Source organism: Thermobia domestica, chromosome 10 (genome assembly GCF_964235325.1).
Source record: "Thermobia domestica chromosome 10, izTheDome1.hap1.1, whole genome shotgun sequence".
NCBI lineage: Eukaryota > Metazoa > Arthropoda > Insecta > Zygentoma > Lepismatidae > Thermobia > Thermobia domestica.
Window position 1 is genome coordinate 139,135,664 of NC_137463.1, and position 18,616 is coordinate 139,154,279.

Sequence of the window (18,616 nt, forward strand, 5' to 3'; positions counted from 1 at the left end):
AAATCAAAAAAGCAAAAATTTGTTTTTATTTATTTTCTTCAAATATCTGGCTTATATGGGGGAAAAAATCATCGTTCTAAAAAGACAGCGGTTTGCATCTCTCATTAAAGAATATAGGTAGAATGTAAGAAACGCACTAAATTAAACTGGACAGCTACCTAAGTTAATGAATGAGAGCGTTGGTCACAGTTGAGCCCAATATTTCAAACCTTAAATCGTAATAATAACAATAGAAGTAATAATAATAATGAATATTGAATATTGGAAGATTCATGTAGATACGATATATAATTCATTCTCCCGAATTATATTGAGCAAAATTTTGTACGAGAGAAAGTAAGTTTCCCACGCGTCCCATAGCTAGGAAACCGTATGATGCGCGAAGCGACTGCGTGTACGTGAGAGAGTAAGGTCCTAACATGGCGCTTGCGCCAGCAGAACTTCCCTAATTCTCTCAGTAGTGTCGTGGCAGTGATTAAAAATTGGTGTTCCTATTCCAGCTCCCGGCGCGTGTGAAGTGCGAGCAGTGATAAAGTTCTTGAATGCACAGGGCATAGCACCGATTGAAATCCATCGTCAGCTGTATCGTTGCAAAAATGTCAATGCTGACCCTGTGCGCCTTGCTTTGTGCTCTAGGGTCAGTTGCTTCAACACAAAACTTCTTGATCAACAGGCACTCCGTGACAGTAGTGTGCAATAAGAAGCGGAAAATCTGCAGGAACTGGTTGCTCATGCCGTTAGGCCCATGGATCTGGCACAGCTAACGATGGATTTCGATTGGTGCTATGCCCTGTGCATTCAAAAACTTTATCACTGCTCGCACTTCACACGCGGCGGGAGCTGGAATAGGAACGTCCATCTTCAACCACTGGCACGACGCTGCTGAGAGCACTAGGGAAGTTCCGCTAGTACATGTGCCATGCTAGGACCTTACTCTCTCACGTACACGTAGTCGCTTCGCGCAACATACCGTTTCCTAGCTATCGGACGCGTGGGAAACTGACTTTCTGAATTCACCTCGTATTTCTTGGAATAAACAAGAGTTACTTAAAAGGTTTCTCATTATATTTGCATTTAAATTCTTCTGTAGAGAAAGAAAATCTGGCTTCGTAAACTGAACTGGAAATCATCGTACATAAAATAGTAATATTTGGAACGATTGAATAAGTAGTTAATGTTCATTTGTGTGTAGTTCAAGAGTTTGTTGGTAATATATACAATTTTGGTTTCAGATTGCGATGTAAAATCTCCATCTGCTGTTGACTATTCGGATATTAATGAACTTGCAGAAGATGAAGTGGATGCACATATACCCTCTGCAGCGATACATACTGAAGATGGTAAGGTTTCGTGCTGTAGTATCCATAGTATGTCTGACTTTGATCCTTAGGAATCAGGAAGTTACATAGTATTACAATGCGCGTTAATGATCAAATTTGAATGCAATTAACGAATAATTAAGACAATTCTACGTGTATACTGCACACTCTGGTCCGTATGATAAAATTTATACTGGATACATGGAGTTTTGTTTTATTTGTTCGTTTATACTCGTAATTCTCATGTATAGCTCTATTTTAAATAATGTACTGATAGTTAATGCCTCATTTAAATGAACAATCAGACAATAAAATTTCAGTTCAAAAATAGGAAGAAAACCAACGAGGTAAACGCGAATAATAATAAAAAAAAAAAATGAATTATATGACATTGCTTTAGTGATTTCGAAGCGGCAGATGAACTTACGTATCTCCTTGTGTTAGTGTGTTTTTTGTGTATAGTTCAAGTTAGTGTAGTCTATAATAGAATTGAGTTTTAGAGTTTTGTTATTTGGCGTCTTTATGCAGTATCGAGGCTATGAAGGACAGGACCTACTATTAAAGTGAGCTTTGAACCACGATCAGGGCTTGATTACCGTGCAGTTGACTGGTGTATAGATAATCATACAATATTAACCCACATAGGGTGGCGAGCACCAACCGAGAGTAAGTGAAACTAAATTAGTAAGTTACTAAGAGAGAAGGAAATCGGCGACTTCCAGTCGAGAGTACTGAAGTAAGGGAGTAAATTACTACAGGAGTAAAATTTTCATTAACTAGAGAAGTAAATTTATTTACTCCATAACTGGTGGAGAGCACCGTCAAGGAGTATGTTACTACATTAGTAACTTACGGAGTAAATAAGACCAAAATTTACTCCTAAACAGTAGTAGGAGTAAAGTTAGAGAGTAAGATGTGTTCTTTGGTTTCTGCGTGTTAAATATCGAATTCTATGGATTACCTGGACTACGAAAAATATACGGAGATGGAGGAAGAGGTAGACATCCCAAGAATGAGAGCTTTAATGGAGAGAAAGACCCATTTGCGATGTATAGCGATAACGATTTCAAAGGGCGGTTTGGTATTCGTAAAGAATCTTTTCAGTCGCTGCTTGGTATTCTGGGGCCGTAACTGCAGCATAATTCTGATAGGAAGCGTGCTTTGTCTCGTAGGCTGCAACTTCTTTATGAATTGCGTATCTTTTGCACTGGTACTTATCAAATCGTAGCAAGGGACCTTAACATCTATCGTACTACTGCTGGAAGAGATTTTAACAGTGTGATAGAGAGTTCAGTCACTGTGCGTGCTCATGTCACAGAACCAAGAAAATACTTCAAGGAACAAAAGAGAATTCTATTGAACTGGTGGATTCTCAAATAGAGGCCATAGATTGTGTGCATATTCTCATATTTTGTCCTTCAGGAGCACAAGCAGAACTATATAGAAATCACAAGAATTTCTTTTATATCAATTCACAAATCATTTGTGATGCCAATATGCAGATTTTGACCGTGGTAAGCCGTTGGCCGGGTTCCACGAATGATGCACCCATTTGGAACAATAGTAGAGTTCCTGCATAATTTGAAAATGGACAATATGACGGGTTGCTTGTTGGAGATGGTGGATATGCTCTCTCCAAACATCTTATGACTTCTGTGTTTCGACAAGTGGTGGGCTCAAAAACGGCTTTCTGGTTTTCGGTTTTTAGGAAAACCGAAACCGGTTTTTGAAAATTTTCAAAAAAACGATTTCGGTTTTCTCCAAACTCGGTTCGTTTTTTCACCGAAACCGGTTCGGTTTTTTCACCGAAACCAGTTCGGTTTTCTACAAAACCGGTTCAGTTTTTCGCCGAAACCGGATATCGGTTTTCTTCAAAACCGGTTCTGTTTTTCACCGGATCCGGTTTTCTTCAAAACCGCTTCCGGTTTTTTTTTCAAAATTTGTTCTATTTCAGACCAGAATAGTGTTTCGTTGTTCTCCGGAAACCGATTCTGTCTCCACAGAAATAGTTTTATGTGCTTTCCAAAACTTTTCACCGAAATCAAAACCGAACCGATTTTGAAGAAAACCGAAACCTGTTTCGATGAAAAGGTTTTGGAGAAAAATGAAATGTCAGTTTTTCGGATTTCGTTTTTTTAGAAACGGGTTTCCGGTTTTTATAAAAACCGGTTTTGCCCATCCCTAGTTTCGAACCCACACGAGTTGAAGGGCGCTACAATAGAGCCCATATTGCTACGAGTACCAATAATAGAGCGTACATTCGGTGTTCCGAAGAAACGTTTCCAAATTCTCATTAAAATAATACGATATTTGTTCTCAATAAAACAAAACAAGTGTGGGAATATTGTTGTGGCTGCTGCAATTCTGTACAACTGTGTAATAGAAATTGGAGATGTTTCACCCTGATTCTGTGGATGTGAATGACATCACCCAATACGCATTTCAGCCAGAAGCAGATGCAAGCTAGCAAAAGGTCTATTATACTTTGAAAAATACAAAGGGTATTACTATTACTTTGAAAAAGTCTCCTGTTCCCTCCACTTATCATATCAATGATTTCCCTATCACACATTCTACTAATCATAATGATCTTTATGTCATCTTTGATTCAAAACTTACATTCTCTGACCACATCTTTTCAATACTTACGAATTCAATGCGCATGGAGGAAGCGTGGTGGCTCAGTGGTAGAGCGTTCACCTCCGGTGCTTGGGGTCCTTGGTTCGATCCCAGCTCGCGCCGTGTGGACTTTGTGGTGGACAAACACCGTGCTCGTGGGTTTTCTTGGGATACCCTCGTTTCCTCCCACTTTCTTCATTCCACAATTTCACTCATTTCTCATAATCACTGTCTCCTTTAGCGTAACCGGCATAAACGTGGGACGTAAAACTTAAAGATTTCATTTCATTTTTCAGTGCGCATGTTGGGACTTCTTTATCGATTCAGTGAACTACGCACTGTTTTTTCATTAGCAACTTTTTATAAAGCCTTGATAGCTCCCAAGATTGAATACTGTTCTCCCATATGGGCCATGGCAGCACCTACACATCTCTCCAGACTTGATTCTATTCTCAATTTCTTTATTGCTATAGTCCGTTTTCGTGTTCGTGCACTTCTAATATTGTCTAAGAAGGAACTCTTGCGACATCTTAATATTCAGACTCCGGAAGTATGCAGAATTATCTCTAACCTGAAATATCTTCATAAAATAGTTAATGGAAACTTAAGATTGGAAATATTACTTCAGGAACGTGCGTGTCCTATTACTTGCGTGTCCCTTCCCGCATAACCTGGAATACCCACCTATTCCATCTTGCTCATCCTAGGTTGGCAATTATACAGGGGTCTCTTTTTTACAGAATGCCAAACCGTTATAATCAAGTAACAACTTTTGTGGACATTTTTCGAGTTAACCGGTGTTTGATAGAGCAGTTAAACGAGTTTTGACGGAATAATATTACTTTTACACTCTTTTTTGACTGTTTTATGTTGTTATTGTTGTCTTGTTTTTTCTTTCTTTTGTTATTTCCCTGTGTAAAATGGCAAAGTTATGCTGTATCTGAGATTTTGTTCAATAAAAAAGTAAATAAATACTTAGGTATTTCAATTGAAAATATACCTAATTCATAAGAGAAGTAAGAAGTAAAGACTTTTTCTTCTTAAATGAGTAAATAAGGCACTGGATGGTCACTACTGCAGTGAAATGTGGTCCATTTTATTTATGTATAATTTTATAGTTATGTTTTGTCTGTTTTCTTTCTTTCTTTTCTTTCTTTCTCTTTTTTTCTTTTTTTCTTTTTTTTTCAATTAGATGATTAACATTTTCATTTTATTTCCAAATTTAAATGTGCTGATGTTGAAACAATAAACACAAATATTATGCCATGTGTAAATGATTTATAATATAAAACATATTCATATTCATTTACAAAAAACAAATTTCTCGAGTACATTGCTTGAAGAACCGGAACCTGAAGTTTGCTCCATTTCGTTTCATAACTTGCATTTTAGGGTTATTTTTTCTTCCATGATTTTTCTTTGTCTTTCAATTAACAACATTTTTGTATTATATTCCTCTCGTATTAAATGCATTTTCAGTAAATGAAGCACGTTTGATTTTTCCAAAAACTTCCTGTTCACTACAACCGCATTTTCTCTGTCTTTTTTCATGGGCAAATCTGATAAGCTCCAGCTCCCGATAGGAAACGAAATGCACGTGCCAGCAGTGTGCAAAAATGGGTTACTTCTTTAGTAAAAAGGCGTTACTACTTTAGTTACAACTAAAGAAGTAAATAGAAATTGAGCTCTTCAACAGTTACTAAAAGAGTATATTACTACGGAAGTACTTTACTAAAGTAGTCCAGACTAAAGAAGTAAGAGTTACTACTAGAGTAATTTATACTAGTTTGGTACTCGCCACCCATAGTGTAGGTCGTTACTCGCATCACTATCTTCCTTTAAAACAACTGGATTACAGACCCATGCCATCGGTTCCGGTTCAATTTTAATCAAGATACACCTGTGTCATACCAGAGAAAAAGTGGACCAATGATAAGAAAGTAACTTGAAGTAAGTGTTTAATTATTTCATAAGAATATAATTATGGGCCAGTTGCGATAATTATAATGTACAGTATTTTTAGGTAGGTATTATGGCTACCATATGTTTTGTGCTAAATTGTTTCACGTTATAATAAAATCTGATTAATTTGCTTCATTTTTATAGGGCTTCTCTTTTTCCATAAAACTTGCATTACTCATTCTGTAAGTTAGCACTTCTGTAAATAAGTTAGATAATCTTGGAATATGAAAATTCTATATATTAATACATTTTTTTATTTCTGTATTAGTAATGATAAATTCAGATGTAAGTTGTAAACCTAAAATGTGCTAAAGTGTACGCTTATACACAGTATAATATGAGCAATGCAATACGGAAAGTTTCAGGACACATTATCTCTGTCGATCGTACCACATTGATTCATGTCTTTTTTTTTTTCTTTCTTTTGTTTAAAAGTCATTTCTTACTGCAGTATGTGTCGTAAGTACCAGACACATGAACACAAGAAAAAAGAATACAAATGTTATCTCTGACAATACATAATAATGTTACCTCTGAGAATAAATAGCTTACAAAAAGCAAGTTAAGTGATTACAATACATTATGTTTCAGCAGATGCAATAAAAACAATTAAGATAAAATGTATCACACATTATACCGTATATAATACCATGGAATTAATTTAATAGCCAGACGATTTGTCTCATTCTGCTATAACTGCATAGTTTTTAAACATAAACAGTAATATACTTTTTTTTTTCAGTTACATAAGACTTTTATTCATTTTCACACACATAAGAAATATCAACGACTATTATATTGTTAAAAAAAAATCACTTCATCTCTCAGCAACTTGATTCTATTATTGTTGGTTATATATTTGCACTATTTATTCCATAAGGACAGAATAATTGCAGTTAGTTTCATATGATTCTTGGGATCACCTAGGAAGTGTGAAAATATATATATATCAAATAACAAATATCTACTAAATAAACGCACATACATTCAACAGTAAGACATATAGTTGAGTTGATTTTGAGTTTAACGTCCCGTTCACAGCGAGGCTATATGAGACGTGGACCTACTGATTAACGTGGAATCCGAACCACATGAGCTCCCGCCGGGAATCGAACCCGGGCCTCCCACGCCAAAGGCGCGTACGCTAACCGCTTAGCCACGGAGGAGCTCCAGTAAGACATATAAATCAATATTAAACAATAACAATAATGTATGCAAAAAACTAGTAAATAAGTAAAAGAACAACAAGAATATATGAAGGCTAAGAGCATGAGGGGTAAAATACAACGAAAAACAGATTCTAATAATATCCAAATAGTATAGAAAATTAAATGTCAAACAATAATCGAACTACTACTTCTAGCAGAAAAAAATATACTTTATATATATATATATATATATATATATATATATATATATATATATATATATATATATATATATATATATATATATATATATATATATATATATATATATATATATACTTTTTATAAAACAATCAGAAATTTAATTAATCCCAACCAATGTAGTAAGTACAACAAAACTAATTATATTGGTTTAAACGAACATACAATTAATAGTAGGATTAAAGTAAATCCTTTTAATCTCGACAATCATACTACTATTCGAGTTTTACTGGCGCCTTATATTTTGCACGTATGAGAGACAAAATAATAATTAATGTGAAAGACATTCTACCTGTTTAATGACTGTTAGAAAACACACTTATAAGTTACCTTAAACCTATTTAGTTTGTATGAGGATTTCTTAAATTTAATATTTTACTTTCCAATACGGAAATCATTAACATTAATGCAACAAAAGTATTTTCTCTACAGCTTTTTTTTTTCATTAAACTTATTCTTCATTAATTATTTAATAATGAAATAATTATCCTCATATAAACAAGTGTAGTTAGTTCGTAAGCGAATTCGGATGATTATTTATCATATAGTAATATTCATCAAATCAATTTAGAAATTACATTTTCTTAATTGAGTATGCACAGTCATCTAGGTCAAGAGATATTTTAGTGAGCAGAAAATACATTAAGTTAAATTCGCACACAATCTATGATTGAACAGAGATGAGCAGTGCTGATTAAAATTATGATTATATCCGATTTCCTTATGAATATGAAACATGAGATATGCTAGTATCAGTTATTTAGTAATTTTCCCTGTAGATAAACTTTCTTGTATCCCATTTTATTCTTATTTAATTATTGACACTCATTTTGAATTGAATTCCTTAAAAAGGAATTGCTTAAATGAACTATTAGACCGAATTACATGGAATTACATTCATGAATTATTTTCCTTTCATTCAGTAATTCTTTTATACATTATAAGATTTGTTTGTAATTGCACTGATCCCAGCATAGGTACAGACGTGTGCAAATTATTAGACTAAGTTTGAAAAATGAAGAATCTTAAACACAATTTCAAACAAATCCTGTATTGCTGCGTTGTTTCACCGTGTTACAACCTATTAGTATTTTGTATGCATTTCTTTCGATTTTGTTACCGTTTTTATACGCTTTGGCATACTTTTCATTAACTTTACACAATTATTTTTCACTTCCTCATCCCAATGCGGTATTCTGATAAGTGCTGAGATGAGATCAATCTTAGTGGTTATCCTTTCTCTGTTCACTTTCTTCTTAATAGCCGACAAGTTTTCGATAGGGTTTAAGTCGGGAATATTTCCTGGCCATGGCAGAACCTGAATACCATTTTCTCTCAGAAAATTAGCTACAGTATTTGCTTAATGCCATGGGGCCCCATAATCAGGCATAAGAAAAAGTTCCCATCCGGAAATCAGTCCTTCTTTCGCGGGATGTCTGGTTTCTAGCACTTTTGATATTGTTTTTGATTCATCATCCCTTTCACGAGATACAGTCTACCAGGACCATACACTGACATACAGCTCCAGACTATGACTGACGATGGGTCCTTCACTGTTTGGGAAATAGTTTGGAAAAAATGTTTCATCTGACGTCCTGCGAACATATTGGCTACTTTCCCTACTTATGGAAAATATTGATTCATCAGAGAAACATAGCTGGAAATAGTATAATATATCTGAGTTTATTTATTTTAAATTTTATTACAATATCATACACCAAACATTATATTCAGAGGAGCAATTGCTCCCGCAAACCCTTGTACAATAAAGTTAAAAAATATTCAAGTGTACCACACCTCAAAGATGCCCGAATTTACAAAATATACCTAATAAATATGTAATGCTTGGTATTTCTCGCTTCAGTCATCCTTGAATATATTTTTCACTTCCTTTGTCCATTTCAATCTCTTCTTTGCCATTGCTGGGGCTAACTTTGCCTTTCTACGGGGCCTTCACGCTCGTAAGCCTACTGCACATAATCGTCTTCTCACTGTAGACTGAGATATGCCACTTCCGTATGCCTTTAATTGATTTGACAAATCCTAGTAGCTCTTCTATTGGATTTGGCCATCTGTATTAGTTTCTTTTGAACACGAGGGCTGATTTTTGTTTTACGCCCACATTTACCTGAGCGGTTTTGCGTGCATGATTCATCGAGCTTCAAGGCCTGACTTACTCGACAGACAGTTTTTTGAGAAATAGACAGGTTTCTAGCTATTTCTTGCTGTGTGTAACGTTCTTCTTTCACAAGACACTCAGTGCAATATGTCTTTGGGTTTGCCCATAATTGTCACTTAACACTAAACATCCGAATACAGAATAAAAGAAAATTTAATACTTTTTTGCCTAGACCTTCAGCTAAAAATATCACTTAAAAAAGCAAAACGTCATGTATTTTGCTCCTATATACATTAAAATATTATTTGGAATACTAAAAACACAATAACATGCAAAGCAAATTTAGTACGACGTATATAGAAAGGATCAACTCCAGTTTATGTGCTAATATAAAAATAAAATGATGGAGTTGTTTACCGCCATTGCTAGTTTCTTACCACTGTTCCCAGTAAGGAATAAAAGGAATCATTACTTTCTATTGTCGAGGTACACATAAAGTTCAGAAGATACCTTGGCAATAAAAATATCAACTATACACAATACGAATGGGGAAAAAACAAAAATTCATCGAAAATCCTGAAAAATCGACCTTTAGTCTAATAATTTGCACAGGTAGGTATTTGTATTTCTTTTTTTTTTAACTTAATCATTATATAATATATCGTTTTGCATTTATGCTTTCCTAAATTACTGTATAATTACGTCACGACCTCCAATTATCAATTTCAATCTTAATATTGTAAGACATTTTCACAGGAATTACGTGCTTTTGTGATGTTTCTTACTTCATAATTACATATTTGAAGCTACTTTTTTGTTTTGTAATCGATTAAATCAAATTTCTTCATTTTCCCTTTTCAAAATGTACTCAAGTAGAATTAATGTAAGATAATTGAGCTGAAGGCTCTCCTCGCAAGTATTAGAATGAAATCAACTAACAATACCGTACGCGAGAGTCATACTATTCGAACCAAAATATACCTAGGTAGTTACACTTTTAGCGTAAATGTAATTTTGTATACTTGATTTTGTTTTATAGATATACGAATTACATTCATAAATCTAACCAATAAAATATACAAGAGCTCATTTGTGTTCCTCAAATAATAATGACAGTAATGTGCAATAAATAATGAAATTCATAAGTATTAATGTTATATCATGCAATACATAATTTCAGGTAGATCACTGCAATTTTTCTCTGGAAGATATTTTTTCCTGTTCAGTTTAACATATTTGAGCAATTTGTTTACATATTTGCAACATACATACATAATCTAATGTTAATGTTTGGTTTCTGGATTGCAATGGATGGAAGTCCATATCCTTTATATGGTGTCATCAAAGATTAGGTTCGGGGCCGCGGTGGCTCAGTGGTAGAGCGTTCACCTCTGGTGCTTGGAGTCCCGGGTTCAAACCCTGCTCCCGCCAAGTGAACTTTGTGGTGGACAAACACCGTGTGCGTGGGTTTTCTCGGGGTTCTCCCGTTTCCTCCCACTTTCTTCATTCCAACATTTCATTCATCTCTCATCATCACCGTCTCCTTTAGCCTAACCGGCATAACCGTGAGACGTAAAACTCAAAGATTTCATTTCATTTTCAAAGACTAGGTTCGATTCCCATTAAGTTATTTTTATCTGAAAAACAAAAAAGATTTTAGTTAACGAATACTTCATTATAGCAATCTATAGACATTAGCTTAGCAGATAGTGTTATCAGGACTCAGAATAGGAAGGTCAGTGCTACTTCCGCAGTCTTGCAGCTGAGATATTTCCGTTCTTAATAATTAGAGTGTATACGTTGTGAGATGAATTCAAAACAGAAGAATCAAAAAGTGTGCAAAATTTCTACATGTGCGGGAGCATAGGCGAATATATTCATATTAGCGTATGCATAACAGGCGTATTCTTGTAAATTAACGTTGAAAGTGGTATGACTTCTGTCAGAATTTGAAGACAAGCAAAGTAAAATAAGAATCATTCCGCGTTCTCTAAAAAGTAAGTGTTATACTCTCGTTTTGTTTTAAATGATACAGTTTTTAAAATCTCTGTACTCTTTTTAAAATATAGCATTGCAATGACCTTCGTATTTTGAGAATGATTGGCTATTGAAATCAATTAAATTGTAAGTTTTTTTCTTTAATTTCGTTATTTTTCGTTAACCAACGAAACAAGGCAAACAAGATAGTAAATTCCACAACTTGTTACCATTGAAGTTTGTTAACAAAAAGTTGGAAAATTTAATGTTATAATCACTAATTGAAGTTTAATTTAATTTCATTAATTGAAATTAAGCAAAATCAGCAAAATTTAATGAAGCAAAATTCTTAGTCATTTCAAATAATTCAATATGCAATTGACATTTATTCGATTTCTTTTTAATGAAATTACCTTTTTAAAATCATAATTTGATAGCCAGTCATTTTAATGAAAATTTATATTCAATAAAAATATCTATTCTAAAATACATAGGAGTATGTCTCTTCAATTGTGTCATATAAGCGTAGTAATCATATGGTTATTTGAATTGTTAATAGCATTGGGATTGTCCCCAAAACACTTTGTTCCCAAATCAAAATCATTACTATCTAAACATGGGGGTCGCATATCATATTTTACAAGAATTATGCTTTTGTACTACTATCCGTAAATTCCACATTTGTGCAATGGGCAATTGAGAGTTTTATTCTTGCTTTCCGTATAACACAATTGAATCGACTAACTCAAGAAAATCAAAATAAAGTGAAATTATTCTTGTTGTAAGAGAAAACATCATAAACAGTTTTTAATAGATGTCCGAATGTTACTCTCTCTTCTTATGTATTGACTGTATACATTCTTATGGGCTGGCATCCACGCACATCCATGTAACAATATAGTTTTCGGTATCTTATCCTGAAAGATAGTGAAGGTTAGTTCATATGTTCACATTTATTCAACTGTTTTTCAAATTTTCTTCTCGTGACCTCATATATTAAACCACAATTCAGCATAAATATTATGATATACACAGAGTTAACACATTCAATGGTTGTATAATGTTTACTAGGCTTTCTATTTTTAAACATGATGGGCATATTTTCATGGTTATCCTTTCTTTCTACAATATTTTCATTCTATGTTGTTGTGACCTGGTCTTGCCAAAGAAAATATGACGTACCGGCGACCTAATTTACTTCAAACTTGCAGCCAGTTTCTGAAGTATATAGTTTTGAATATCTCACTGATCTATGGTCAGCACAACAATTATCTACATTCACCCTCAGATTTTAAGCGGAAGCGCTTATGCTACTTTACCATGTATATACTATATCTGTCTATACAGATTAAATAGATCATTAGCGTGAATGTGTGTACTATACAGGTGTTCCTAACTTCCATTTACATAAGATTTTCTTATTTGGCTATTTCTGTCACTGGCCCAAGGTACTCTTTGATTCAGTTGATGCGCACTGTGATCGTCATTGGAGTACTCATTAATTATATTCGTATCCCACTTTCGCAATTATGTGCTATACTACCATGAAAACTCAATAAACCTTTATCCTGTGGCTATGGCATATATTTTTTTGTTATGTATAGTGCTGCATACTAAAACAATCAATTATTCTAAATTAGACTACCGTTCAAGTTCAATGATGAACACTTACAAATTATTTGCCTAGCTTTTCATAGGGGCATTCGGTACTACCCATTATATAATCGTATTTATTAATTACTATTAATTCTAATTCTAACTTTTACTATAATTTATTTAGAAACTATTCTAAGGTTAATGTTAATGTTAATCTATCCCAAATTTCTGTGCTTTGCATGCTGTATACATTTCTCCAACAAAAGGCGAACAGTGGCATACCGTAGCTATTATGGATTGCTAGTTTACGTACTATTTCTTATATAACTAGCCATTGTTTATTCTATAGTTACTCCATAATAATCATTAATATATATAATCATTAATATATATAATCATTAATATATAATCATTAATTCATTAGATATTTGAGAAAATAGTTGTTTAAGTTAATTGCTTTATATTTTGCTTCGAAAGGAAACAGGAAAAGGGAAAGGGGAAGATCACATTCTATAACTACTCATATCCTTTGTAACACAAGATGATTCTATCCGTTCATGCTTTCAACCTACAAATGTACTAAATTCCTTCCCAGCCTAGTGGAACTGAGTCACTACTCGGTCATACCCAATAGTGTGTACCACCCTTAAACAATCTATAATGAAAAATATTCGAAAATTCAACGTTTATGTGAAGAGACATTGTAAAAGAGTAAACTAGTAAATGCTACTTGTTATTGATTAATAGCTGTCAATGATATTTTTCGTAAACTAAAATTAAAAAAAAAAACTGATGAACATCTTTTAGTGCACAAGTGTACGTACTAAGTTACAGTTTATTGAGTACGAGTGTACATTCTATTTCTCACACTCGATTGAATATTTTCTTTCTTTTTTTAACGAAATATTTCGGAGGAAAAAAAGAAAAATATTCGTCATATTGTCTAACGGAAGAGCTACAATATCACATCATCTGGAGGTAGTGGCAACTCAAATTCCGGAAGTAAGATAAAAGAAAGAAGATCCTTTTGACGTGACGTAATCCTAATAAGCAAACACCGTCCTTTAATAGTTACATAAACTTCTCGTTGAGATTTATTTTTCTTTCCCGTGTATCTATTTTTTTAAAAGTTCTTTTAGCAAATAATTGTAAAAGAGTAAGAAAAGTTATTATATCGAGAATGTAATGATTTCTCTACTTTAAGTGGAATGAAATAAAACATTATATTAAAAGCACTCGAATAAAAAGAAAAGTAAAACTATCAGTAATATCAAGAACATAGAAAAATTTGAGTTTTTCAACTAGAAGGACTGGAGTTCGAATCCAGCTCACTACATACGTTTGTCCTTTCCTTTAGAAAAATAGTACCTACTGATGGTATTGCAATATGCGACTATAGAGACATAATCTTACTTTACTGCACTAGTTTTGACTTACTCATCATAGCCCCTATTTCAGAAATTAACACAAAAGCACTTTTATTGTTAGAGTGGGATCGGAGGATTGTTGTTCATTATAATCAGCCTCAAAATACAAATAATTCGCGAATAATTGAGAATTGGTTTTATAGGAAAAACTACAATTCTTCCTTGTCCGCCTTATGCATTTCCTTTTTGTTTTTCTTACTATGACTTTATAGCATAATTGATGTTCGGTCGTTTAGAGGAGCTGGTTGTGACACTGATCACTACCTGGTAGCAGCGATAATAAGAGAGAGATTATCGATGAATAAAGGAAATATTCAGTGTCTGAAAACGGAGAGATTTAATTTAAAGAAATTAGAAGAGAGGGAAATCCCAAATTGAAGTTTCGAATAGATTCTTAGTTTTAGAAGATTCGGAGTGCACTAGTGTTGAGGCTAACTGGATTAAAATTAGAGATAGAATTAAAATTTCAGCAAAAGAAAAATTAGGACACGCGGAAATACGTAGGAACAAACCATGGTTCGACCAGAAATGCGTTCAACTAGCGGAGAAGAGAAAACAGGCAAAATTACGCTGGCTGCAAAATCCGAATGAAATAACTACACAGAATTTCGTAGTCATCAGGCGGGAAACTTCCAAAACTTTTAGAGCATAGAAACGCCATTTTTGAAAGCTAAATAAGGAACTTGAAGGTAATAGTAAAAATAAAAACATTCGGGACATGTATAAGGGAATCAACGAATTTTAAAAAGGCTATCAACCTCGTGCATTATATATATTAAAGAAAGCTGACGGAACAGTTCTCACTGACACAGATAGCATCTTAAATAGATGGAAAGATTTCTTTGACGAATAGCTTACATGCAGCCAAAAACTAATGTGCGTGGAGAAGGAGTCGCTATAAAGAGATTAAAGAAACACAAACCGGGTGTAGACGAAATTTCGGCTGAGCTAATTTTAGCTGGAGGCGAAAAATTGTGGAACAAGATGCACAAACTCATTCTCCTTATCTGGAACAAGGAAGAATTGCCACTAGAGTGGAAAGAATCAATCATTGTTCCAATTCTCAAGAAAGGCGACAAAACTGACTGTAATAATTATCGAGGCATTTCTCTTCTGTCAACGTCCTATAAAATCCTCTCAAGCATTCTATTAGCAAGATTGACCCCATACGCAAATGAAATTATTGGAAATTTTCAGTGCGGATTTAGACAAAATCGATCAACTATCGACCAAATATTTACCATTCGACGAATACTCGAAAAGAAGTGGGAATACAATACTCCGGTACATCAACTATTTATTGATTTTAGAAATGCTTACGACTCGGTTTGGAGAGAAGCATTGTACAACATTCTTACAGAATTTGGAATACCGAAAAAGCTAATTAGATTAATTAAGATATGTTAAATGAATCCCAAAGTAAAGTCCGAGTAGGAAAGATTTTGTCCACGAACTTTTACGTCGAGAATGGCCTGAAACAAGGAGATGCGTTGTTGCCATTATTATTCAATTTTGTTCTGGAATATGCTATAAGGAAAATCAAAGATAGCATCCAGGGCCTGGAGTTGAATGGGGTTCACCAGGTTATGGTATATGCTGATGATGTAAATTTAATATGGGATTATAGGAGGACAATAGAAAGAAATGCAGAGATCTTATTAAAGGTCTCTGCAGGAACATGGGTTTAGAAGTAAATGTAGAGAAAACGAAATACATGAAAGTGCGTCGGGATCGTAATACGGCAAATTATAGTTGCGTTAGAATATCGAATGATACTTTTGATAAAGTGGATACTTTCAAATATCTAGGATCAACATTAACAGACAAAAACCTATTCAAGAGGAAATTAAATGTCGACTAAAAGTAGGGAATTCGTGTTATTACTCAGTTCAAAATCTCTTGTTGTCGCGAATTCTGTCGAGGAATTTAAAGCTTAAAATATATAAAACGATAACCATGCCTGTTGTTCTGTGTGGTTGCGAAACATGGCCGCTTCCTCTGAAGGAAGACCATAGATTGAAAATATTTGAGAACAAGATCCTGAGACGAATATTCAGACCCGAGAGAAACGGGCATGACGGAAACTTCATAACGAGGAACTACATAATTTATACAGTTTACCCAACATTGTTAGGGTCATCAAATCTAGGAGGCTCAGGTGGACAGGTCATGTAGCCAAGATGATGGAAAAAAGTAGGAACGCTTTCGAAATCTTAACTGGAAGACCAACTTGAAAATGACCATTAGAAAGACCTAGGCGCAGATGGAAGGACAATATTAAGATGGATATCGCAGAAATAGGAATATAAAGTAGAAACGATCCAATTAGCTAAGGATAGAAGTTAGTGGAGAGTTTTTGTGAACGCGGTATTGAACCCCCGGGTTCCATAGGCCATAGAGTAAGTTAGTTAGTTCCTATGACTTTATCGTTTCACACATGAGGATTTGAAGTGCAGCCATCTTCGACCTACTGTCATGACTACCCGAACCCAATAGGTAGTACAGACTACAAAATGATTCTATAATGTAAGGGCATCCCTCGAAACTTAGGCTTGGTAATTACCCTTAATTTAAATTATATATTTATTTCGAAATTCTCTCAAGATAGTAAATTCCTAGATTAGCCATTATATGATCTTTCTGTGGATCTCTCAGTTACGATGTTCACTGTTTATTGTGTTATTTCTTTCCTTCATCCATCCTCCATGTAGCTCTAGGGAAATTTAGCTCTTGAAAACAATATAGTATCGTATGCGACACCTCAACATGACATTTTAGGTCGGAATAATAATTTGACAATCTAAAAATCCCTATAGTGGCGTGGAAGATGGCTTCCGTATTGAAACAGCGCTCGCCATTTACGGAGCAGGACGTTTGGGCGCAAAGCTGTCCACGATGAACTGCTTCGGCGTGGTTGTTCGTTCTTAACTGGTCATTGAGAACTCGGTCATACTGCCATACAAATTCCATATCCTTGTTGGAAATAATGCTGTTCTTCTTTTGCCGCCCAATCGTATCGTTCCTTTACGTTAGATATATTATAAAGGACGAAAATTTGTTTTGGGGTGTCACGGACTGCCTACAGTAAATTTTATTTGGCCTATTCTTCCTAATTTAATGTATAGCTAGTGCCTATAAGTATCTATTTTTATGAAATCTGAAATAATTTTAATTAATACAATAGAGCATCAACTATCCGGACTAATGGGCAGATCAAACAACAAAAAAGCATTCAATAAATACTTCCTGAATCATCCATAGCATTAAAAGTACCATTTTATTCCAAAAACAGCGTGTATTCGTTTCTTCTGACCTCGTGGTACAGGGCAGTACTTAATAACATTTATGTTTTGTACTACGCATTTTAATAATGTATTATAGAAAATGGAAATATGTACAGATTTTAAGATAAATTTAAAAATGTCTGACTCAAAAAATCAAGTACACAATGCAGTATGAATGTATAGTCACATCTTTAAAATAACTAAACATTAACGAAAAACGTACATCTTTTTTACACAAATTACATGTCTTATTTTATTAAAAGGAAATATTCTTTTAAAACTAAGCCACATAGTACGGGGACCGGACAGTCATTAGTTTGCTACAGTTTCTTCCCATTTCTTCTCAACTGGTAGAGACAAGTTATGCATGATATGCAGAAACTTCGCTGTATTCAGGATGTTATTTTTAGTTTTTTCAAAATTATTTGTGGAAGTTTTTCGAAATTTCCAGTACTTAAACATCCAGGCTCTAGTTATGGAGTACCGGTACATTATAACATATGTAGGTAGGAAAATCTATTTGGATAAAAGGTTTTGCGCCCAAACGGTCGCGCCCAAATGTCATGTACCCGCCATTTATGACCAATGAGAATCTGATTCATCTACGTGAAAATAATAGGAAGATGAATTATGTGCCCCTCTACTCAGATATAATCTCAGTTCGTTATTGAACTGCTTTTCCCTTTTCATCCTCATGTCCGACGAAGAAAAAGCAACCAGATTCTAATAAGGTTCCCACTCTGTTCGTATGAAGGACATCTTAACAACATATTTTTCTTATAAATTCTACTTATTCTAGTCTATATACAAATATAGCAATAATAAAGTGTAAAGCGTGATACGTGAAACATTTTCTTCCCATATTCCAGTTAAGATGGACAATCAGAAGGTTTTCTTTTTAGTG

General features: G+C 34.1%; 1 protein-coding gene across 4 annotated transcripts in view; it reads left to right on the forward strand.

Moving 5' to 3' along the window:
* Taf1 (TATA-box binding protein associated factor 1) overlaps positions 1–18,616 on the forward strand; it is a 726,438-nt gene that overhangs the window by 76,053 nt on the left and 631,769 nt on the right. For 3 of the 4 annotated variants that reach the window (XM_081728611.1, XM_081728610.1, XM_081728612.1), the window contains exon 3: positions 1,233–1,340. In XM_081728611.1, coding sequence (XP_081584737.1) covers positions 1,233–1,340 — 108 coding nt within the window. Of the gene's footprint in view, positions 1–1,231; positions 1,341–18,616 lie in introns of all 4 variants that reach the window. The other variant, XM_081728613.1, reaches the window with a different exon arrangement.